Source organism: Oncorhynchus kisutch, unplaced genomic scaffold, assembly GCF_002021735.2.
Source record: "Oncorhynchus kisutch isolate 150728-3 unplaced genomic scaffold, Okis_V2 Okis03b-Okis08b_hom, whole genome shotgun sequence".
NCBI lineage: Eukaryota > Metazoa > Chordata > Actinopteri > Salmoniformes > Salmonidae > Oncorhynchus > Oncorhynchus kisutch.
The window spans coordinates 10,918,696-10,943,284 of NW_022261980.1; the positions used below are offsets into that span (position 1 = coordinate 10,918,696).

At 41.0% G+C, this 24,589-nt stretch overlaps 1 protein-coding gene across 1 annotated transcript in view; it reads left to right on the forward strand.

The window, feature by feature from the left end:
- LOC116359612 (transient receptor potential cation channel subfamily M member 5) overlaps positions 1–22,089 on the forward strand; it is a 39,310-nt gene extending 17,221 nt beyond the window's left edge. Inside the window, exons 17-26 of the mRNA XM_031812560.1 lie at positions 561–825; positions 2,006–2,124; positions 6,946–7,078; positions 7,467–7,641; positions 9,186–9,354; positions 10,449–10,627; positions 18,070–18,202; positions 18,576–18,648; positions 18,809–18,899; positions 21,790–22,089. Coding sequence (XP_031668420.1) covers positions 561–825; positions 2,006–2,124; positions 6,946–7,078; positions 7,467–7,641; positions 9,186–9,354; positions 10,449–10,627; positions 18,070–18,202; positions 18,576–18,648; positions 18,809–18,899; positions 21,790–21,947 — 1,495 coding nt within the window. The 3' untranslated portion in view covers positions 21,948–22,089. The remainder of the gene's footprint in view (positions 1–560; positions 826–2,005; positions 2,125–6,945; positions 7,079–7,466; positions 7,642–9,185; positions 9,355–10,448; positions 10,628–18,069; positions 18,203–18,575; positions 18,649–18,808; positions 18,900–21,789) is intronic.
- Positions 22,090–24,589: the final 2,500 nt, after the last annotated feature.

A 24,589-nucleotide genomic window follows, 5' to 3' on the forward strand; every position in this document is an offset into this window, starting at 1 on the left:
CGTGACAGTAGCAACGTAAAATGCTAAGCTATCCTTTAGTAATGTTGAAACATAGAATAGAGCTAGCTAGCTTGGTCTCAAATATACCAGTAAATCAGCTCCCACTTTCTTTATCAAAATATTTCGTTTTATAAGCTATATAAACTTAACAATTGGAATGGACAGTTATGTTTCCCTGGGGGCAGAAACATAAAATGTTAAACTATATGTATCTTAGCTGAGCAGTGCACTACTTCCTACTAAGGTTGAATTATATAATCGATTTAGCTAGCAAGCTAGGTCAAAAATCTGCCAATAGGTCAGTTAACATTTGTTTTTTAAAGGTTTAGTTGAATAAGCTATATAAACAATTGTTCTGCCCTAAACCAATCAGATTAGTTATGCCCTTAGAACAAAGTTGACGACACTTCATGTCAACCTGCCTTTTAGCAGCCTTGTGAGCCATCCAGTCTGGTAATACGAGGCTAGAATCTTTGTGGACTGTTGAAGAATACTGTATATATAAAACAATTATAATCAAGTACAATTCCCAATTTTCAATGTGTTGTATGGTGTTCCAGAGACTCGGGGGGTCCTCCTGGTGGCGTGGAGGGCCAGAGCAGCGCCGCCGTGTGGTGGCGTTTCCTGCTGCGTCGCTGGCGTCGCTTCTGGAGTGCCCCGGTCACTGTGTTTCTAGGCAACGTCATCATGTACTTTGCCTTCCTCATCCTGTTCACCTACGTGCTCCTGCTGGACTTTCGTCCACCGCCCCCGGCGGGCCCTGGGGCCCCGGAGATCATGCTCTACTTCTGGGTCTTCACCCTGGTGCTGGAGGAGCTGAGACAGGTATGTTGACGTCACGGGCTGGATCTGAACTCGGGTCTCCCACGAGAGAAACCAACGTCTTAATTGTTATACCGAGAGGAAATGTCCTTGTATGGGCTGAGGGTGACACCTGGTAGGGCTGAGGGTGACACCTGGTAGGGCTGAGGGTGACACCTGGTAGGGCTGAGGGTGACACCTGGTAGGGCTGAGGGAGACACCTGGTAGGGCTGAGGGAGACACCTGGTAGGGCTGAGGGTGACACCTGGTAGGGCTGAGGGAGACACTGGCAGAGCTGAGGGTGACACCTGGTAGGGCTGAGGGAGACACCTGGTAGGGCTGAGGGAGACACTGGCAGAGCTGAGGGAGACACTGGCAGAGCTACCTAGGGAGACCATGAGCCCAACTCATGTCATCATCATTGACATCACTTCCCATGGGTTTTGAGTTGTCAACTAACTTGAATTCAATGTGAAAATAAAATGTTAAAAATCCCCATGTCATTGGATTTAGGTTAAAAGTTGGGGCAAAAAAAAATTCACGTCATTTTTTGTTGTTGAAATGACGTGGCCACAACGTTAATTCAACTAGTTTTTCTCCAGTGGGCTCCCGAGTGGCGCAGCGGTCTAAGGCACTGCATCTCAGTGCAAGAGGCGTCACTACAGTCCCTGTTTTGAATCCAGGCTCTATCACATCCTGCTGTGATTGGCAGTCCCATAGGGTGGCACACAATTGTCCCAGCGTCGTCTGGGTTTAGGGTTTGGCCCGGGGGGTAGGACGTCATTGTAAAGTAGCATTTGTTCTTAACTGACTTGTCCAGTTAAATAAAGGTTCCATAACACATTATCTGTGTCTGAAATGGCACCTTATTCCCTCCATACTGAACTACTTTCGACAAGGGCCCTGTTCAAAACACTACGTAGTGGACTAAGGAATAGGGTTCCATTTCAGTGCTTCTCAACTCTGTTCCTCAGGTACTCTTATCAGCTGTTGTTAAGTTGCATCCGGTGTGCGGCTAGACAGAATATGTGCAGCGTTGAGGATACTCGAGGACTGTTGTTGAGGATAAATGTATTTTTAGCCTGGGGGGAAATTTGACATAAATTACTCAAATGACCTCGAAAATATACACAACTAGAATTATACTGCTAATTGTGATGTTCTAACAGAGTGAACTAACACTTTATTGACCTGGGTGATGCAGAGTTTCTTCACAGACGAAGACATGAGCATCCTGAAGAAATTCAAGCTGTACGTGGAGGACAACTGGAACAAGTGTGACATGGTGGCCATCTCACTCTTCGTTATCGGTGTGTCCTGCAGGTGAGCAGAGTCCTTCCTCTCTGACATCCAATTTCCTCTCTTGCCACCAACAACGTTACATCTACATGCAGATGAAACAGTTGTATATTCATGTGCTCCTTCTCTGGTTCAGGCTGTTGAAGAGCTCCACACTGCTTTTCAGTCACTGCAGGCCTCACTTTATGGTCTCAAACTGGTCTTGAATATACAATAAAAAAAACTAGATTCATGACCTTTACCAGAGCTAGAACTCTGCCAGAGAAGGTTAGCATTGTCACATCTGATGGCTTAGCCATTGAAAAAAGTGTAATCCTACAAATACCTAGGTATTTGGTTGGATGACAAGTTGTCCTTTAAAGTTCATGTGGATAATCTTGTGACAAAGATTACATTGAAATTGGGTTTTTCTTTTCGTAATAAGGCTTCCCGCTTATTGCTAGGAAGAAGCTTGTTGTTCAGGCCACTTTTTTCTCTGTAATGGATTATGGTGACTTGTTGTATTTGCATGCAGCCTCCTCTGTCTTACAGAGACTGGACTCTGTTTATCATGCAGCCTCCTCTGTCTTACAGAGACTGGACTCTGTTTATCATGCAGCCTCCTCTGTCTTACAGAGACTGGACTCTGTTTATCATGCAGCCTCCTCTGTCCTACAGAGACTGGACTCTGTTTATCATGCAGCCTCCTCTGTCCTACAGAGACTGGACTCTGTTTATCATGCAGCCTCCTCTGTCTTACAGAGACTGGACTCTGTTTATCATGCAGCCTCCTCTGTCTTACAGAGACTGGACTCTGTTTATCATGCAGCCTCCTCTGTCTTACAGAGACTGGACTCTGTTTATCATGCAGCCTCCTCTGTCCTACAGAGACTGGACTCTGTTTATCATGCAGCCTCCTCTGTCCTACAGAGACTGGACTCTGTTTATCATGCAGCCTCCTCTGTCTTACAGAGACTGGACTCTGTTTATCATGCAGCCTCCTCTGTCTTACAGAGACTGGACTCTGTTTATCATGCAGCCTCCTCTGTCTTACAGAGACTGGACTCTGTTTATCATGCAGCCTCCTCTGTCTTACAGAGACTGGACTCTGTTTATCATGCAGCCTCCTCTGTCTTACAGAGACTGGACTCTGTTTATCATGCAGACTCCTCTGTCTAACAGAGACTGGACTCTGTTTATCATGCAGCCTCCTCTGTCTTACAGAGACTGGACTCTGTTTATCATGCAGCCTCCTCTGTCTTACAGAGACTGGACTCTGTTTATCATGCAGCCTCCTCTGTCTTACAGAGACTGGACTCTGTTTATCATGCAGCCTCCTCTGTCTTACAGAGACTGGACTCTGTTTATCATGCAGCCTCCTCTGTCCTACAGAGACTGGACTCTGTTTATCATGCAGACTCCTCTGTCTAACAGAGACTGGACTCTGTTTATCATGCAGCCTCCTCTGTCTTACAGAGACTGGACTCTGTTTATCATGCAGCCGCCTCTGTCTTACAGAGACTGGACTCTGTTTATCATGCAGCCTCCTCTGTCTTACAGAGACTGGACTCTGTTTATCATGCAGCCTCCTCTGTCCTACAGAGACTGGACTCTGTTTATCATGCAGCCTCCTCTGTCCTACAGAGACTGGACTCTGTTTATCATGCAGCCTCCTCTGTCCTACAGAGACTGGACTCTGTTTATCATGCAGCCTCCTCTGTCCTACAGAGACTGGACTCTGTTTATCATGCAGCCTCCTCTGTCCTACAGAGACTGGACTCTGTTCATCATGCAGCCTCCTCTGTCCTACAGAGACTGGACTCTGTTTATCATGCAGCCTCCTCTGTCCTACAGAGACTGGACTCTGTTTATCATGCAGCCTCCTCTGTCTTACAGAGACTGGACTCTGTTTATCATGCAGTCTCCTCTGTCCTACAGAGACTGGACTGTGTTTATCATGCAGCCTCCTCTGTCTTACAGAGACTGGACTCTGTTTATCATGCATCCTCCTCTGTCTAACAGAGACTGGACTCTGTTTATCATGCAGCCTCCTCTGTCTTACAGAGACCGGACTCTGTTTATCATGCAGCCTCCTCTGTCTTACAGAGACTGGACTCTGTTTATCATGCAGCCTCCTCTGTCTTACAGAGACTGGACTCTGTTTATCATGCAGACTCCTCTGTCTAACAGAGACTGGACTCTGTTTATCATGCAGCCTCCTCTGTCTTACAGAGACTGGACTCTGTTTATCATGCAGCCGCCTCTGTCTTACAGAGACTGGACTCTGTTTATCATGCAGCCTCCTCTGTCTTACAGAGACTGGACTCTGTTTATCATGCAGCCTCCTCTGTCCTACAGAGACTGGACTCTGTTTATCATGCAGCCTCCTCTGTCCTACAGAGACTGGACTCTGTTTATCATGCAGCCTCCTCTGTCCTACAGAGACTGGACTCTGTTTATCATGCAGCCTCCTCTGTCTTACAGAGACTGGACTCTGTTTATCATGCAGCCTCCTCTGTCTTACAGAGACTGGACTCTGTTTATCATGCAGACTCCTCTGTCTAACAGAGACTGGACTCTGTTTATCATGCAGCCTCCTCTGTCTTACAGAGACTGGACTCTGTTTATCATGCAGCCGCCTCTGTCTTACAGAGACTGGACTCTGTTTATCATGCAGCCTCCTCTGTCTTACAGAGACTGGACTCTGTTTATCATGCAGCCTCCTCTGTCCTACAGAGACTGGACTCTGTTTATCATGCAGCCTCCTCTGTCCTACAGAGACTGGACTCTGTTCATCATGCAGCCTCCTCTGTCCTACAGAGACTGGACTCTGTTTATCATGCAGCCTCCTCTGTCCTACAGAGACTGGACTCTGTTTATCATGCAGCCTCCTCTGTCTTACAGAGACTGGACTCTGTTTATCATGCAGCCTCCTCTGTCTTACAGAGACTGGACTGTGTTTATCATGCAGCCTCCTCTGTCTTACAGAGACTGGACTCTGTTTATCATGCATCCTCCTCTGTCTAACAGAGACTGGACTCTGTTTATCATGCAGCCTCCTCTGTCTTACAGAGACCGGACTCTGTTTATCATGCAGCCTCCTCTGTCTTACAGAGACTGGACTCTGTTTATCATGCATCCTCCTCTGTCTAACAGAGACTGGACTCTGTTTATCATGCAGCCTCCTCTGTCTTACAGAGATTGGACTCTGTTTATCATACAGCCTCCGCTGTCTTACAGAGACTGGACTCTGTTTATCATGCAGCCTCCTCTGTCTTACAGAGACTGGACTATGTTTATCATGCAGCCTCCTCTGTCTTACAGAGACCGGACTCTGTTTATCATGCAGCCTCCTCTGTCTTACAGAGACTGGACTCTGTTTATCATGCATCCTCCTCTGTCTAACAGAGACTGGACTCTGTTTATCATGCAGCCTCCTCTGTCTTACAGAGATTGGACTCTGTTTATCATACAGCCTCCGCTGTCTTACAGAGACTGGACTCTGTTTATCATGCAGCCTCCTCTGTCTTACAGAGACTGGACTATGTTTATCATGCAGCCTCCTCTGTCTTACATAGACTGGACTCTGTTTATCATGCAGCCTCCTCTGTCTGACAGAGACTGGACTCTGTTTATCATGCAGCCTCCTCTGTCTTACAGAGACTGGACTCTGTTTATCATGCATCCTTGCGCTCTATTGCAAATGCCAAGTCACTCACCCACCATTGCACATTGTACCAAATGGTAGGTTGGACCTCACTTTATATGCGCAGAAAGATACATTTGTATGTGTTCATCTACAAAGCCCTTTTGGGTAAACTCCCTCTTTCCCTCTGTAGTCTGGTCTCCTTCACCACCAGCAGTTACCAGACCCGGTCTGCTAGGTGGTTGCTACTTAAAGTCCCCAGGACATTCACAGATTAGACAAGACTGCCTCCTCTTCTTGTGCATCAGACACATGGAATACTCTACAGTACATTCTTCATCTAGATATGTTAGTGCCACTGAATGGAATACTCTACAGTACATTCTTCATCTGGATATGTTAGTGCCACTGAATGGAATACTCTACAGTACATTCTTCATCTAGATATGTTAGTGCCACTGAATGGAATACTCTACAGTACATTCTTCATCTGGATATGTTAGTGCCACTGAATGGAATACTCTACAGTACATTCTTCATCTAGATATGTTAGTGCCACTGAATGAATTTGAAATATTGATGGGAGATTTACGGAGGAGTGTAAATGTTTTTTATTAGGCTGGATCATGTTGTTGTATTGTTGTATGTTTAAATGATGTAATGTATTGATCGTTGCTGCCTTCTTGGCCAGGTCTTCCTTGAGAAAGAGGCTCTGGGTCTCAATGGGCTTTTCCTGGTTAAATACATTTAAAAAATACAAATATACATGTGTAGGATCTTAATTTGACCGGTTTCGTCGCAAGAGTAAAATAACCCTGCAGCAGGAGGATTAGATTTTTTTTTAAGTGATGATTTCTAACAATAAATGAGTTTTGATAGGCTACAGTAGGTAGGCTATATGATAGACTACAGTAGGTTATAGTTGTGGTGTGATATCTAGTGATAGAAAGAGAACTGCTGATTTTCAGTCAATTTACTGTGTGAAGTGACATTGGTCATGACATGAACTCCGTACAGCTGGGGTATTCAAATCTGACCCTACTGACCCTACTGATAATTCATTGTATCCACCTGGTGTCCCAGGTCTTAATCAGTTCCTGATTAGGGGGAGGAGAATTTGAAACAATGTACAAAAATCAGTGGAACTGGCTTCGAGGTCCAGATTTGAATTTAAGGGCCATAGTTGAATACAGGTCTAATATAGGATGTAATTCTGACAGGATGATGAAAGACACGTATGAGGCGGGACGAACAGTTCTGGCGCTGGACTTCATGGTGTTCACACTGCGTCTCATCCACATCTTCGCCATCCACAAGCAGCTGGGGCCCAAGATCATCATTGTGGAGAGGATGGTAACGTAGAGAACTGTTTAAAAGACAAACATGTATGACAAATGTACCAGGTTTATGACCCATAAATACAACGTAGCCCCACTAAAACACATTTAGAAAACTTTGATGTATTTGTGTATCAGGGTTGAGGTCAGTTCCATTTCAATTCCAGTCAATTCAGAAAGTAAACCAAAAATAGAAAAATTAAATAAAAACATTTGTCATTGATTATAATTATTTCCATTGTATTTGTAATTCCAGTGTACTTCCTGAATTGACTGTAATTGACCCCAACCCTGTTGTGTATAAATGGAATTGTGGTTCTAAGCTTACTTTATAACCTGGTACATTTGTAGTGTATGTCAGAGGAGGATTATAGGTCATGTTTGTACTCTGTTCTTCCTGACAGATGAAGGATGTGTTCTTCTTCCTGTTCTTCCTGAGTGTGTGGCTCATAGCGTACGGCGTGGCTACTCAGGCCCTTCTCCACCCCAACGACCCGCGCCTAGACTGGGTGTTTCGCAGGGTCCTGTATCGACCCTACCTGCACATCTTCGGCCAGATCCCATTGGAGGAGATTGACGGTGAGATAGAATGTTTTCTGTTTTTCTAGCAATGCCTCTGCTCTGTTATAGTCATGTACATGTAGTTCACATGTAGTTCACATGTTGTTCACATGTTGTTCAGTTCACATGTAGTTCACATGTTGTTCAGTTTACATGTAGTTCACATGTTGTTCAGGTTACATGTAGTTTACATGTTGTTCAGTTTACATGTAGTTCACATGTTGTTCAGTTTACATGTAGTTCACATGTTGTTCAGTTTACATGTAGTTCACATGTAGGTCAGTTTACATGTAGTTTACATGTAGTTCACATGTTGTTCAGTTTACATGTAGTTCACATGTTGTTCAGTTTACATGTAGTTCACATGTAGGTCAGTTTACATGTAGTTCACATGTTGTTCAGTTTACATGTACATCACAGGAGGTTGGTAGCACCTTAATTAGGGAGGAGGAGCTCATGGTCATGTCTGGACGGAGTGGAATGGTATCAAATCCATCAAACACATGGTTTATATGGATCCATATTCTCCATTCCAGCCATTATCATGATCCATCCTCCCCTCAGCAGCCTCCACTGGTGCACATGTAGTTTACATGTAGTTCCGTTTACATGTAGATTACACTTAGTTTACATGTACTTCCGTTTACATGTAGTTTACATTTAGTTTACACTAAGTTTACATGTAGTCAGTTTATATGTAGTTTACATGTAGTCAGTTTACATGTAGTTTACACTGAGTTTACATGTAGTTTACACTTAGTTTACATGTACTTCCGTTTACACTTAGTTTACATGTAGTTTACATTTAGCCAGTTTACATGTAGTTTACATGTAGTTCAGTTTATATGTAGTTTACATGTACTTATGTTTATATGTAGTTTACATGAAGATCTGTTTTCATGTCATTTACATGTGGTTCCATTTACATGTAGTTTTCATGTTGTTCACTTTACATGTAGTTTACGAGTAGTTCAGTTTCATTGTAGTTTATGATAGGTTGTATGATGAACAGAGTCCAGTCTCTGTAAGACAGAGGAGGCTACATGATGAACAGAGTAGTCTCTGTAAGACAGAGGAGGTTGTATGATAAACAGAGTCCAGTCTCTGTAAGACAGAGGAGGCTGCATGATAAACAGAGTCCAGTCTCTGTAAGACAGAGGAGGTTGTATGATAAACAGAGTCCAGTCTCTGTAAGACAGAGGAGGCTGCATGATAAACAGAGTCCAGTCTCTGTAAGACAGAGGAGGTTGTATGATAAACAGAGTCCAGTCTCTGTAAGACAGAGGAGGCTGCATGATAAACAGAGTCCAGAGACCTGCGGGCGACCTGTGGGCGACCTCAGCGGGCGACCTCAGCGGGCGACCTGCGGGCGACCTCAGCGGGCGACCTGCGGGCGACCTGCGGGCGACCTCAGCGGGCGACCTCAGCGGGCGACCTGCGGGCGACCTGCGGGCGACCTGCGGGCGACCTGCGTCTGTGTTACGCAGTGCATTTTCTTGTTCTTAAAGGCAAATATCTGTGAACAACTGATAGTGAAGAACTATCTAATGTAATCTTTCCAGTGGCACGGATGCCCGAGACCAACTGTACCACGGTGATAGAGGAGATCATCATGGGAACTCTGCCCCCTTGTCCCAACATCTACGCCAACTGGCTGGTCATCCTACTGCTGGTCATCTTCTTACTGGTTACCAACGTTCTGCTGCTCAACCTCCTCATCGCCATGTTCAGGTCAGACTCAATGCACACGCTACTCTGCAGCTCAGTTGGTAGAACATGGGGCTTGACGACTACAGGATAGTGGGTTAAATTCTCAGGAAACCACCCGTATGTAAAATGAAAACATCTGCTAAATGGCAAATATGTACAAGGTCAGACTTAACACACACACACGTGTTTCTCAGCCCACAGTCATCACCCAGGAAAGAATAGTTTACTCTGATGAGGGAGACTCCAAAAACAAATCAAATCAAATGTATTTATATAGCCCTTCGTACATCAGCTGATATCTCAAAGTGCTGTACAGAAACCCAGCCTAAAACCCCAAACAGCAAGCAATGCAGAGCTTTTAATGGCTGACAGGAAGAGTCTGGCCTGAACTGTGACTGTCTCACACAACCATCTGATAGGATTATTATTAATAATAATAATGATTAAGGTTGTATATTTCACAGACATACACAATTCAACTGTCTCTCTACCTTTGGATTACTACAGAAAAAAGATTAATACTTACTCACATGTATCTCATTGATAGGTGAGAATTGTCTGTTAATTGAATGATTTGAATATTCCGCCCTGAAACATATAATTGTATGGAATTGATTAGAATGTATGAAATCATAGTCAATAAATGTGTAGTTCTAGTCAGGATTAGGGTAAAACAACATGCCTTTATGGTATTTTAAACACAGACTGTCTGAGCTTGGTGCCGACCTGACTAGAGATTTGGGAGAGAACGGGGAGTACGTCTCAAGGACAAGGTCACTATCTCTGTCGGCTGGGTAGTGAGACAGACAGTGTGTGCGTAGCAGGACATGTGTGTGTGTGTATGGTTGTGTGAATGTGTGTGTGTATGTGTGGGCGTGAGAAGTCAGTATAAAATGAATTGATTTGTATTCTTGACTTCAGAACGTCCCGTGAATAAACCTTTTTGACTATTTTAGCTGGCCTCCGTCTGTTTCATTCGACCAGGATCTTACACATTCTGGTTTACAGACTGAGTGATATAATTAAATTGGGTGATGTTCCTGGAGAACATAATTCTCCTAACACTCATGCAGTGTGTTCTCGCTGTGATCTTTCCTCCACCTGCGTGCCTACAGCTACACATTCCAGGTGGTGCAGGGAAACACAGACATCTTCTGGAAGTTCCAGAGGTACAACCTGATCGTGGAGTACCACAGCCGGCCAGCCTTGGCCCCGCCCTTCATCATCATCAGCCACTGTTCCCAGCTCCTCCTCAGCCTGGTCAAGAGTCCTGAGCCCAAACTGGAGCAACTAGGTAAGGCCAGAAACATACGTATTTTACATCACATTCATACGGACATGTATAGTTATGTAGGTATATAATTACACATACGCATTCACACATTCATACACAGTACATGTGTTTGTATACGCTGTCGGTTGCAGCAGCCCTACTGCACATCGTAGTGTGAACATACACAATGCAATTCAGTTTAATATGAAACATAACACACATGGACAGTATAGGTCCTTAAACCGTGGTGTTGGTGCTAGTATATAGATACTAACAGAGTGGTGTTGGTGCTAGTACATAGATACTAACAGAGTGGTGTTGGTGCTAGTATATAGATACTAACAGAGTGGTGTTGGTGCTAGTATATAGATACTAACAGAGTGGTGTTGGTGCTAGTATATAGATACTAACAGAGTGGTGTTGGTGCTAGTATATAGATACTAACAGAGTGGTGTTGGTGCTAGTATATAGATACTAACAGAGTGGTGTTGGTGATAGTACATAGATACTAACAGAGTGGTGTTGGTGCTAGTATATAGATACTAACAGAGTGGTGTTGGTGCTAGTACATAGATACTAACAGAGTGGTGTTGGTGCTAGTATATAGATACTAACAGAGTGGTGTTGGTGCTAGTATATAGATATGTACAGAGTGGTGTTGGTGCTAGTACAGTATATAGATACTAACAGAGTGGTGTTGGTGCTAGTATATAGATACTAACAGAGTGGTGTTGGTGCTAGTATATAGATACTAACAGAGTGATGTTGGTGCTAGTATATAGATACTAACAGAGTGGTGTTGGTGCTAGTATATAGATACTAACAGAGTGGTGTTGGTGCTAGTATATAGATACTAACAGAGTGGTGTTGGTGCTAGTATATAGATACTAACAGAGTGGTGTTGGTGCTAGTATATAGATACTAACAGAGTGGTGTTGGTGCTAGTATATAGATACTAACAGAGTGGTGTTGGTGATAGTACAGTATATAGATACTAACAGAGTGGTGTTGGTGCTAGTACAGTATATAGATACTAACAGAGTGGTGTTGGTGCTAGTACATAGATACTAACAGAGTGGTGTTGGTGCTAGTATATAGATACTAACAGAGTGGTGTTGGTGCTAGTATATAGATATGTACAGAGTGGTGTTGGTGCTAGTACAGTATATAGATACTAACAGAGTGGTGTTGGTGCTAGTACATAGATACTAACAGAGTGGTGTTGGTGCTAGTATATAGATACTAACAGAGTGGTGTTGGTGCTAGTATATAGATATGTACAGAGTGGTGTTGGTGCTAGTACAGTATATAGATACTAACAGAGTGGTGTTGGTGCTAGTATATAGATACTAACAGAGTGGTGTTGGTGCTAGTATATAGATACTAACAGAGTGGTGTTGGTGCTAGTATATAGATACTAACAGAGTGGTGTTGGTGCTAGTATATAGATACTAACAGAGTGGTGTTGGTGCTAGTATATAGATACTAACAGAGTGGTGTTGGTGCTAGTATATAGATACTAACAGAGTGGTGTTGGTGCTAGTATATAGATACTAACAGAGTGGTGTTGGTGCTAGTATATAGATACTAACAGAGTGGTGTTGGTGATAGTACAGTATATAGATACTAACAGAGTGGTGTTGGTGATAGTACAGTATATAGATACTAACAGAGTGGTGTTGGTGCTAGTATATAGATACTAACAGAGTGGTGTTGGTGCTAGTATACAGATACTAACAGAGTGGTGTTGGTGGTAGTTAATAGATACTAACAGAGTGGTGTTGGTGCTAGTATATAGATACTAACAGAGTGGTGTTGGTGCTAGTATATAGATACTAACAGAGTGGTGTTGGTGCTAGTATATAGATACTAACAGAGTGGTGTTGGTGCTAGTATACAGATACTAACAGAGTGGTGTTGGTGCTAGTATATAGATACTAACAGAGTGGTGTTGGTGCTAGTATACAGATACTAACAGAGTGGTGTTGGTGGTAGTTAATAGATACTAACAGAGTGGTGTTGGTGCTAGTATATAGATACTAACAGAGTGGTGTTGGTGCTAGTATATAGATACTAACAGAGTGGTGTTGGTGCTAGTATATAGATACTAACAGAGTGGTGTTGGTGCTAGTACAGTACATAGATACTAACAGAGTGGTGTTGGTGCTAGTATATAGATACTAACAGAGTGGTGTTGGTGCTAGTATATAGATACTAACAGAGTGGTGTTGGTGCTAGTACAGTACATAGATACTAACAGAGTGGTGTTGGTGATAGTATATAGATACTAACAGAGTGGTGTTGGTGCTAATACATAGATACTAACAGAGTGGTGTTGGTGATAGTACATAGATACTAACAGAGTGGTGTTGGTGATAGTACATAGATACTAACAGAGTGGTGTTGGTGATAGTACATAGATACTAACAGAGTGGTGTTGGTGATAGTACATAGATACTAACAGAGTGGTGTTGGTGATAGTATATAGATACTAACAGAGTGGTGTTGGTGCTAGTATATAGATACTAACAGAGTGGTGTTGGTGATAGTACATAGATACTAACAGAGTGGTGTTGGTGCTAGTACATAGATACTAACAGAGTGGTGTTGGTGCTAGTATATAGATACTAACAGAGTGGTGTTGGTGCTAGTACAGTACATAGATACTAACAGAGTGGTTTTGGTGCTAGTATACAGATACTAACAGAGTGGTGTTGGTGCTAGTATACAGATACTAACAGAGTGGTGTTGGTGATAGTATATAGATACTTACAGAGTGGTGTTGGTGTTAGTATACAGATACTAACAGAGTGGTGTTGGTGCTAGTATATAGATACTAACAGAGTGGTGTTAGTGATAGTACATAGATACTAACAGAGTGGTGTTGGTGATAGTACATATATACTAACAGAGTGGTGTTGGTGATAGTACATAGATACTAACAGAGTGGTGTTGGTGCTAGTATATAGATACTAACAGAGTGGTGTTGGTGCTAGTATATAGATACTAACAGAGTGGTGTTGGTGCTAGTATATAGATACTAACAGAGTGGTGTTGGTGATAGTATATAGATACTAACAGAGTGGTGTTGATACTAGTATATAGATACTAACAGAGTGGTGTTGGTGCTAGTATATAGATACTAACAGAGTGGTGTTGGTGCTAGTATATAGATACTAAGAGTGGTGTTGGTGCTAGTATATAGATACTAACAGAGTGGTGTTGGTGCTAGTATATAGATATGTACAGAGTGGTGTTGGTGCTAGTACAGTATATAGATACTAACAGAGTGGTGTTGGTGCTAGTATATAGATACTAACAGAGTGGTGTTGGTGCTAGTATATAGATACTAACAGAGTGGTGTTGGTGCTAGTATATAGATACTAACAGAGTGGTGTTGGTGCTAGTATATAGATACTAACAGAGTGGTGTTGGTGCTAGTATATAGATACTAACAGAGTGGTGTTGGTGCTAGTATATAGATACTAACAGAGTGGTGTTGGTGCTAGTATATAGATACTAACAGAGTGGTGTTGGTGCTAGTATATAGATACTAACAGAGTGGTGTTGGTGATAGTACAGTATATAGATACTAACAGAGTGGTGTTGGTGCTAGTATATAGATACTAACAGAGTGGTGTTGGTGCTAGTATATAGATACTAACAGAGTGGTGTTGGTGCTAGTATATAGATACTAACAGAGTGGTGTTGGTGCTAGTATATAGATACTAACAGAGTGGTGTTGGTGCTAGTATACAGATACTAACAGAGTGGTGTTGGTGGTAGTTAATAGATACTAACAGAGTGGTGTTGGTGCTAGTATATAGATACTAACAGAGTGGTGTTGGTGCTAGTATATAGATACTAACAGAGTGGTGTTGGTGCTAGTATATAGATACTAACAGAGTGGTGTTGGTGATAGTACAGTATATAGATACTAACAGAGTGGTGTTGGTGCTAGTACAGTATATAGATACTAACAGAGTGGTGTTGGTGCTAGTATATAGATACTAACAGAGTGGTGTTGGTGCTAGTATATAGATACTAACAGAGTGGTGTTGGTGCTAGTATATAGATACTAACAGAGTGGTGTTGGTGCTAGTATACAGATACTAACAGAGTGGTGTTGGTGGTAGTTAATAGATACTAACAGAGTGGTGTTGGTGCTAGTATATAGATACTAACAGAGTGGTGTTGGTGCTAGTATATAGATACTAACAGAGTGGTGTTGGTGCTAGTATATAGATACTAACAGAGTGGTGTTGGTGCTAGTACAGTACATAGATACTAACAGAGTGGTGTTGGTGCTAGTATATAGATACTAACAGAGTGGTGTTGGTGATAGTATATAGATACTAACAGAGTGGTGTTGGTGCTAGTACATAGATACTAACAGAGTGGTGTTGGTGATAGTACATAGATACTAACAGAGTGGTGTTGGTGATAGTACATAGATACTAACAGAGTGGTGTTGGTGATAGTACATAGATACTAACAGAGTGGTGTTGGTGATAGTACATAGATACTAACAGAGTGGTGTTGGTGATAGTATATAGATACTAACAGAGTGGTGTTGGTGATAGTATATAGATACTAACAGAGTGGTGTTGGTGATAGTACATAGATACTAACAGAGTGGTGTTGGTGCTAGTGTATAGATACTAACAGAGTGGTGTTGGTGCTAGTATATAGATACTAACAGAGTGGTGTTGGTGCTAGTATATAGATACTAACAGAGTGGTGTTGGTGATAGTACATAGATACTAACAGAGTGGTGTTGGTGCTAGTACATAGATACTAACAGAGTGGTGTTGGTGCTAGTATATAGATACTAACAGAGTGGTGTTGGTGCTAGTACAGTACATAGATACTAACAGAGTGGTTTTGGTGCTAGTATACAGATACTAACAGAGTGGTGTTGGTGCTAGTATACAGATACTAACAGAGTGGTGTTGGTGATAGTATATAGATACTTACAGAGTGGTGTTGGTGTTAGTATACAGATACTAACAGAGTGGTGTTGGTGCTAGTATATAGATACTAACAGAGTGGTGTTAGTGATAGTACATAGATACTAACAGAGTGGTGTTGGTGATAGTACATATATACTAACAGAGTGGTGTTGGTGATAGTACATAGATACTAACAGAGTGGTGTTGGTGCTAGTATATAGATACTAACAGAGTGGTGTTGGTGCTAGTATATAGATACTAACAGAGTGGTGTTGGTGCTAGTATATAGATACTAACAGAGTGGTGTTGGTGATAGTATATAGATACTAACAGAGTGGTGTTGATACTAGTATATAGATACTAACAGAGTGGTGTTGGTGATAGTATATAGATACTAACAGAGTGGTGTTGGTGCTAGTATATAGATACTAAGAGTGGTGTTGGTGCTAGTATATAGATACTAACAGAGTGGTGTTGGTGCTAGTATATAGATACTAACAGAGTGGTGTTGGTGCTAGTATATAGATACTAACAGAGTGGTGTTGGTGCTAGTATATAGATACTAACAGAGTGGTGTTGGTGATAGTATATAGATACTAACAGAGTGGTGTTGATACTAGTATATAGATACTAACAGAGTGGTGTTGGTGATAGTATATAGATACTAACAGAGTGGTGTTGGTGCTAGTATATAGATACTAAGAGTGGTGTTGGTGCTAGTATATAGATACTAACAGAGTGGTGTTGGTGATAGTACATAGATACTAACAGAGTGGTGTTGGTGATAGTACATAGATACTAACAGAGTGGTGTTGGTGCTCGTACATAGATACTAACAGAGTGGTGTTGGTGCTAGTATACAGATACTAACAGAGTGGTGTTGGTGTTAGTATACAGATACTAACAGAGTGGTGTTGGTGCTTTTACATAGATACTAACAGAGTGGTGTTGGTGATAGTACATAGATACTAACAGAGTGGTGTTGGTGATAGTACATAGATACTAACAGAGTGGTGTTGGTGATAGTATATAGATACTAACAGAGTGGTGTTGGTGATAGTACATAGATACTAACAGAGTGGTGTTGGTGATAGTATATAGATACTAACAGAGTGGTGTTGGTGCTAGTATATAGATACTAACAGAGTGGTGTTGGTGCTAGTATATAGATACTAACAGAGTGGTGTTGGTGATAGTACATAGATACTAACAGAGTGGTGTTGGTGCTAGTACATAGATACTAACAGAGTGGTGTTGGTGCTAGTATATAGATACTAACAGAGTGGTGTTAGTAATAGTACATAGATACTAACAGAGTGGTGTTGGTGATAGTACATAGATACTAGCAGAGTGGTGTTGGTGCTAGTACAGTACATAGATACTAACAGAGTGGTTTTGGTGCTAGTATACAGATACTAACAGAGTGGTGTTGGTGCTAGTATACAGATACTAACAGAGTGGTGTTGGTGATAGTATATAGATACTTACAGAGTGGTGTTGGTGTTAGTATACAGATACTAACAGAGTGGTGTTGGTGCTAGTATATAGATACTAACAGAGTGGTGTTGGTGCTAGTATATAGATACTAACAGAGTGGTGTTAGTGATAGTACATAGATACTAACAGAGTGGTGTTGGTGATAGTACATAGATACTAACAGAGTGGTGTTGGTGCTAGTATATAGATACTAACAGAGTGGTGTTGGTGCTAGTATATAGATACTAACAGAGTGGTGTTGGTGCTAGTATATAAATACTAACAGAGTGGTGTTAGTGATAGTACATAGATACTAACAGAGTGGTGTTGGTGATAGTACATAGATACTAACAGAGTGGTGTTGGTGATAGTATATAGATACTAACAGAGTGGTGTTGGTGATAGTATATAGATACTAACAGAGTGGTGTTGATACTAGTATATAGATACTAACAGAGTGGTGTTGGTGATAGTATATAGATACTAACAGAGTGGCGTTGGTGCTAGTATATAGATACTAACAGAGTGGTGTTGGTGCTAGTATATAGATACTAACAGAGTGGTGTTGGTGATAGTACATAGATACTAAGAGAATGGTGTTGGTGATAGTACATAGATACTAACAGAGTGGTGTTGGTGCTAGTACATAGATACTAACAAAGTGGTGTTGGTGCTCGTACATAGATACTAACAGAGTGGTTTTGGTGCTAGTATACAGATACTAACAGAGTGGTGTTGGTGCTAGTATACAGATACTAACAGAGTGGTGTTGGTGTTAGTATACAGATACTAACAGAGTGGTGTTGGTGCTAGTATATAGATATGTACAGAGTGGTGTTGGTGCTAGTACAGTATATAGATACTAACAGAGTGGTGTTGGTGCTAGTACATAGATACTAACAGAGTGGTGTTGGTGCTAGTACATAGATACTAACAGAGTGGTGTTGGTGCTAGTATACAGTATAGATACTTACAGAGTGGTATTGATGATAGTATATAAATGCTTACAGAGTGGTGTTGGTGTTGTGTGTTCAGAGAGGGAGCTGCCTGCAGGTCTGGACCAGAGGTTGATGACCTGGGAGACAGTACAGAAGGAGAACTATCTGGCCAAACTGGAACGGCAGCATCTGGAGAGCAGTGAGGAGAGACTGAAGAGCACCTCTTCCAAGTAACTATTTGACAATGCTTTGTTTTGTAAATGGTATTGATCCATTTCCACCACGTTGTGTGTGCTGTATATTTCTAATTCTTATGACAGGGTAGCCTAGTGGTTAGCGTGTTGGACTAGTAACCGGAAGGTTGCAAGTTCATATCCCCGAGTTGACAAAGTATAAATCTGTTGTTCTGCCCCTGAACAGGCAGTTTACCCACTGTTCCTAGGCCATCATTGAAAATAAGAATTTGTTCTTAACTGACTTGCCTAGCTAAATAAACGTTTAAAATGTTTTTTTAAATACTACCTTTAAGACAGGAGTCTGTATCCTTCAATTATGTCTTTGATATTCAATGTGTTTTTCAAATGTTTTTCTTTGTGACAAAAGGGTTCAGAGCTTATTGAAGATTGTTGGAGGATTCAAGGAGCAAGAGAAGCGAATGTCATCCATGGAAGCTCAGGTACAAAAATAGAGAGACATTGATTTATTATGCCTGGCATAATGGAAACAATAGAGTAGTCCCAAAAGTGGAAACTCGGCCGGACAACACTAGTGATGGTACATGTGTGTGTATTATCAAAGGTGTGTAAAAGGTTTGCCTCTGTCTGTCCCACCCCCAGGTGAAGTACTGTGGGGAGGTGCTGTCCTGGATCGCTGAGTGCTTTTCCCAGAGTACACTCAAGTGTGAGAGAGAGGCCCCCAGAGTTCCATGTGAGTGATGATGCTAACGATGATCATGATGATGCTAGTGATGATACTAGTGATGATGCTAGTGATGATGATAATGATGATCATGACGATACTAGTGATGATGATGATGATAATGATGATGCTAGTGAGAATACTAGTGATGATGATACTAGTGATGATTCTAGTGACGATGATCATGATGATAGTAGTGATGATACTAGTGATGATGCTAGTGATGCTGCTAATGATGATCATGATGATACTAGTGATGATGCTAGTGAGGATACTAGTGATGATGATACTACTGATGATACTAGTGATGATTCTAGTGACGATGATCATGATGATAGTAGTGATGATACTAGTGATGATGCTAGTGAGAATACTAGGGATGATGCTAGTGATGATGATCATGATAATACTAGTGATGACACTTATAATGATACTAGTGATGATGCTAGTGATTATGCTAGTGATGATACTAGTGATGATGCTAGTGATGCTGCTAATGATGATCATGATGATACTAGTGATGATGCTAGTGATGATGCTAGTGAGGATACTAGTGATGATGATACTACTGATGATACTAGTGATGATTCTAGTGACGATGATCATGATGATAGTAGTGATGATACTAGTGATGATGCTAGTGAGAATACTAGGGATGATGCTAGTGATGATGATCATGATAATACTAGTGATGACACTTATAATGATACTAGTGATGATGCTAGTGATTATGCTAGTGATGATACTAGTGATTATGCTAGTGATTATGCTAGTGATGATACTAGTGATGATGCTAGTGATGATGCTAGCGATTATGATCATGATAGTGATGATACTAGTGATGATGCTATTGATGATGCTAGTGTCGTGTCTTTGGCTATGCCGGATTAATTGCTAAGACATGCTATTCTATAAAATAATTTCTCCGTAATTAATATCACCTGATTGAGCTAATCATGTAAATGTAATTAACTAGAGAGTCGGGGCACCACGAAATAATATTTATAGAGCTGTTATCTTCCGAATAAACTCTTAAAGATCTAGTAATATCTTTCATCAATCGTCATCTTACTTCAGTCTCATAATCTGAAAGTTGTAAATTCTTGGTTATCTGCAAGAACCCTGGCTAACAATTTGAATCAGCAATACAAAATTGGGTTTAATTATTTTTTTACTAAATACCTAACCAATCACTCAGAACTACATATACAAAGAATGAATTATACCTGGATAATGATGATCGTCATAAAGGAAAACGTCCCTAGTGGGTCGGAACAGATATGACAGCTTGTTACACAAAGGAAAAGGGTCTGGGTTGAGTGAAAGAGCGGGAAGACAGGAACAAAGGCGAAGCTGTGCTATCGTACAGTATCTTATGCATTCTAAATTACTGCCCATTTGGAAAAGGAAAATGCAATAAATATTTACTCTTAGCTGCACTTCAGTAGGTTGGTGGTAGATGGAAGACCGTGTTGCCAAACCGAGTCCTTTGTCCTTTGAAGAATGTCTCTGGTGGTCACTTGGATAAGTTGTAGTAACGTCGTTGTTTGGTAGATGGGATATTCTGTCTGTTCCTTCCTAACCAGCGTTTGCAGCTGCGGTCGCTAACTCAACGGCTAGGAGGTATCACTTCTGTCGTGAATAAGAGTTCAAAGTTCATACCATTCTCAACCAAAGCTCATGCTGATGTTGGCTTCGTTCGGTAGTTTTATCTGAACCATTCTGACATAGGATCGTCATCCTACCTCATTGGAACAGGAGGTTATATTGTCGTCAAGGCTTTATATAGGAAGGAAGAGTAGGGCTTGTTTGAAAAGTTTTATAGCCCTTGTCCCTTCACAGGGGAGGGCCACTGAATGAGCAGCCCTATCTTATGAAAATCCAAATCTCACATTTTAGATGCTAAAATCACATTTCATCCCATCATAAATAATTTCATATTCAAACATTTAATTTGAACAACAATTCCATGTGAATCCGATAACTCTGATGTGTAGACTTTCCACTGTAGAGTTTATGTCATCTTATCATTGATGAGAATGTCTCAGATGACAACCGAACTGACATCATATTCATTAAGTACCACCGCATATGTTCAATTGTTCGGAACACCAGAATATAGTTCATTTCCCCCCACATTCTGACGTTCCCAGAATCTCTGTGTTAACCAAGTTTTTTTTAAATGTAACCTCAGTAGGTTAGAGAGAGGAAAAAGGGGGGAAGAGGTATTTATGACTGTCATAAACCTAACCCCCAGGCCAACGTCATGACACTAGTGCTGATACTAGTGAGGAGGCTAGTGAGGATACTAATAATGATGCTAGTGAGGATACTAGTAATGATAATAGTGATGATACTAGTGATGATGATCATGATGATACTAGTTATGGTACTAGTGATGATGATCATGATGACACTAGTGGTGATGTAGGGATGCTACTAGTGATGATACTCGTGGTGATAGTGGTGATGTAGGGATGATACTAGTGATGATACTCGTGGTGATAGTGGTGATGTAGGGATGATACTAGTGATGATACTCGTGGTGATGTAGGGATGATACTAGTGATGATACTCGTGGTGATAGTGGTGATGTAGGGATGATACTAGTGATGATACTCGTGGTGATAGTGGTGATGTAGGGATGATCATGATCATACTAGAGGTTTTTTACAACAATATACCATAGATGCTAGTGGTTACAATGACTGGTGATGAAGTCAATTCATAGTATAGAAGGTGTGAACTTGTGATTTGTTGCTGTTGTTAACCTAGTGGTTATAAGTGATTTGCAGGTATGAAGCATTGTTGACAAAGTGGGTGTGTGTTCTGGGTGGGTTGTACAGAGAGGAACTGTCTGTTTAAAACAGCATAGTCTAAATGTCAATATTTCTTATAGCTGTCAAGGCTACTGGTGTCACAGCTGTGAAGGCCGGCGCTTCCAGAGATCCCCCTCAGAATGTGTCAGACAAGGAGGTCGAGCCAGAGAGGATAGAGGCTAAACTAGGCCCCTCGGGATACGGAGCCAACAAGAGGTTTCCTTACATCGACCAATAACATCCACATCAAAAGTAGTGTTTTTGGAATGTGAATCCCAGCCTGGAAATCGAAGCACTAATTTTCTAAATGTTTTTAGTTTTCTAGTTGAGACATGACTGAATCTGAATCCCAAGTGCCTTATTAAAATGAAGAGCCTTGATCCAAATGTGTCTGACTGTGATTTGTGATGTACCCATGTTTCTACTCAAAAGTGCCACCACCAAATACATTAACAAATATCTCAGTACCAATAATAATTTACAAGTGACAAATACAAATTAATTTGATTTGGATTTATTGTTAAGACCCTTTGCAACCACTTATTTAAAAGAGACAAAGGAACGGATGCTTTTTTCTTCTCTAGAAAAACCATATATTTTTCCCCCACTAATTATTATTTTTTTTTAACGTTTTTTTTTCTTCAATTTTCTCCCCAATTTCGTGGTATCCAATTGTTTAGTAGCTATTATCTTGTCTCATCGCTACAACTCCCGTACGGGCTCGGTAGAGACGAAGGTTGAAAGTCATGAGTCCTCCGATACACAACCCAACCAAGCCGCACTGCTTCTTAACACAGCGCCATCCAACCCGGCAGCCAGCCGTACCAATGTGTCGGAAGAAACCTGGCAACCGGCAACCGTATATAGCCATGTTAGTTTCTACTTCCTGTATATAGCCATGTTAGTTTCTACTTCCTGTATATAGCCATGTTAGTTTTTACTTCCTGTATATAGCCATGTTAGTTTCTACTTCCTGTATATAGCCATGTTAGTTTCTACTCCCTGTATATAGCCATGTTAGTTTCTACTCCCTGTATATAGCCATGTTAGTTTCTACTTCCTGTATATAGCCATGTTAGTTTTTACTTCCTGTATATGGCCATGTTAGTTTCTACTTCCTGTATATAGCCATGTTAGTTTCTACTTCCTGTATATAGCCATGTTAGTTTCTACTTCCTGTATATAGCCATGTTAGTTTCTACTTCCTGTATATAGCCATGTTAGTTTCTACTCCCTGTATATAGCCATGTTAGTTTCTACTTCCTGTATATAGCCATGTTAGTTTCTACTCCCTGTATATAGCCATGTTAGTTTCTACTCCCTGTATATAGCCATGTTAGTTTCTACTCCCTGTATATAGCCCTGTTAGTTTCTACTCCCTGTATATAGCCATGTTAGTTTCTACTTCCTGTATATAGCCATGTTAGTTTCTACTTCCTGTATATAGCCATGTTAGTTTCTACTCCCTGTATATAGCCATGTTTGTTTCTACTTCCTGTATATGGCCATGTTTGTTTCTACTCCCTGTATATAGCCATGTTAGTTTCTACTCCCTGTATATGGCCATGTTAGTTTCTACTCCCTGTATATAGCCATGTTAGTTTCTACTTCCTGTATATAGCCATGTTTGTTTCTACTTCCTGTATATAGCCATGTTAGTTTCTACTCCCTGTATATAGCCATGTTAGTTTCTACTCCCTGTATATAGCCATGTTAGTTTCTACTCCCTGTATATGGCCATGTTAGTTTCTACTCCCTGTATATAGCCATGTTAGTTTCTACTTCCTGTATATAGCCATGTTAGTTTCTACTTCCTGTATATAGCCATGTTAGTTTCTACTCCCTGTATATAGCCATGTTTGTTTTTACTTCCTGTATATGGCCATGTTAGTTTCTACTCCCTGTATATAGCCATGTTAGTTTCTACTCCCTGTATATGGCCATGTTAGTTTCTACTCCCTGTATATAGCCCTGTTAGTTTCTACTCCCTGTATATAGCCATGTTAGTTTCTACTTCCTGTATATAGCCATGTTTGTTTCTACTTCCTGTATATAGCCATGTTAGTTTCTACTTCCTGTATATAGCCATGTTAGTTTCTACTCCCTGTATATAGCCATGTTTGTTTTTACTTCCTGTATATGGCCATGTTAGTTTCTACTCCCTGTATATAGCCATGTTAGTTTCTACTTCCTGTATATAGCCATGTTAGTTTCTACTTCCTGTATATAGCCATGTTAGTTTCTACTCCCTGTATATAGCCATGTTTGTTTTTACTTCCTGTATATGGCCATGTTAGTTTCTACTCCCTGTATATAGCCATGTTAGTTTCTACTCCCTGTATATGGCCATGTTAGTTTCTACTCCCTGTATATAGCCCTGTTAGTTTCTACTCCCTGTATATAGCCATGTTAGTTTCTACTTCCTGTATATAGCCATGTTTGTTTCTACTTCCTGTATATAGCCATGTTTGTTTCTACTTCCTGTATATAGCCATGTTTGTTTCTACTTCCTGTATATGGCCATGTTAGTTTCTACTCCCTGTATATAGCCATGTTTGTTTCTACTTCCTGTATATAGCCATGTTTGTTTCTACTCCCTGTATATAGCCATGTTTGTTTCTACTTCCTGTATATAGCCATGTTTGTTTCTACTTCCTGTATATAGCCATGTTTGTTTCTACTTCCTGTATATAGCCATGTTAGTTTCTACTCCCTGTATATGGCCATGTTAGTTTCTACTCCCTGTATATAGCCCTGTTAGTTTCTACTCCCTGTATATAGCCATGTTAGTTTCTACTTCCTGTATATAGCCATGTTTGTTTCTACTTCCTGTATATAGCCATGTTAGTTTCTACTTCCTGTATATAGCCATGTTTGTTT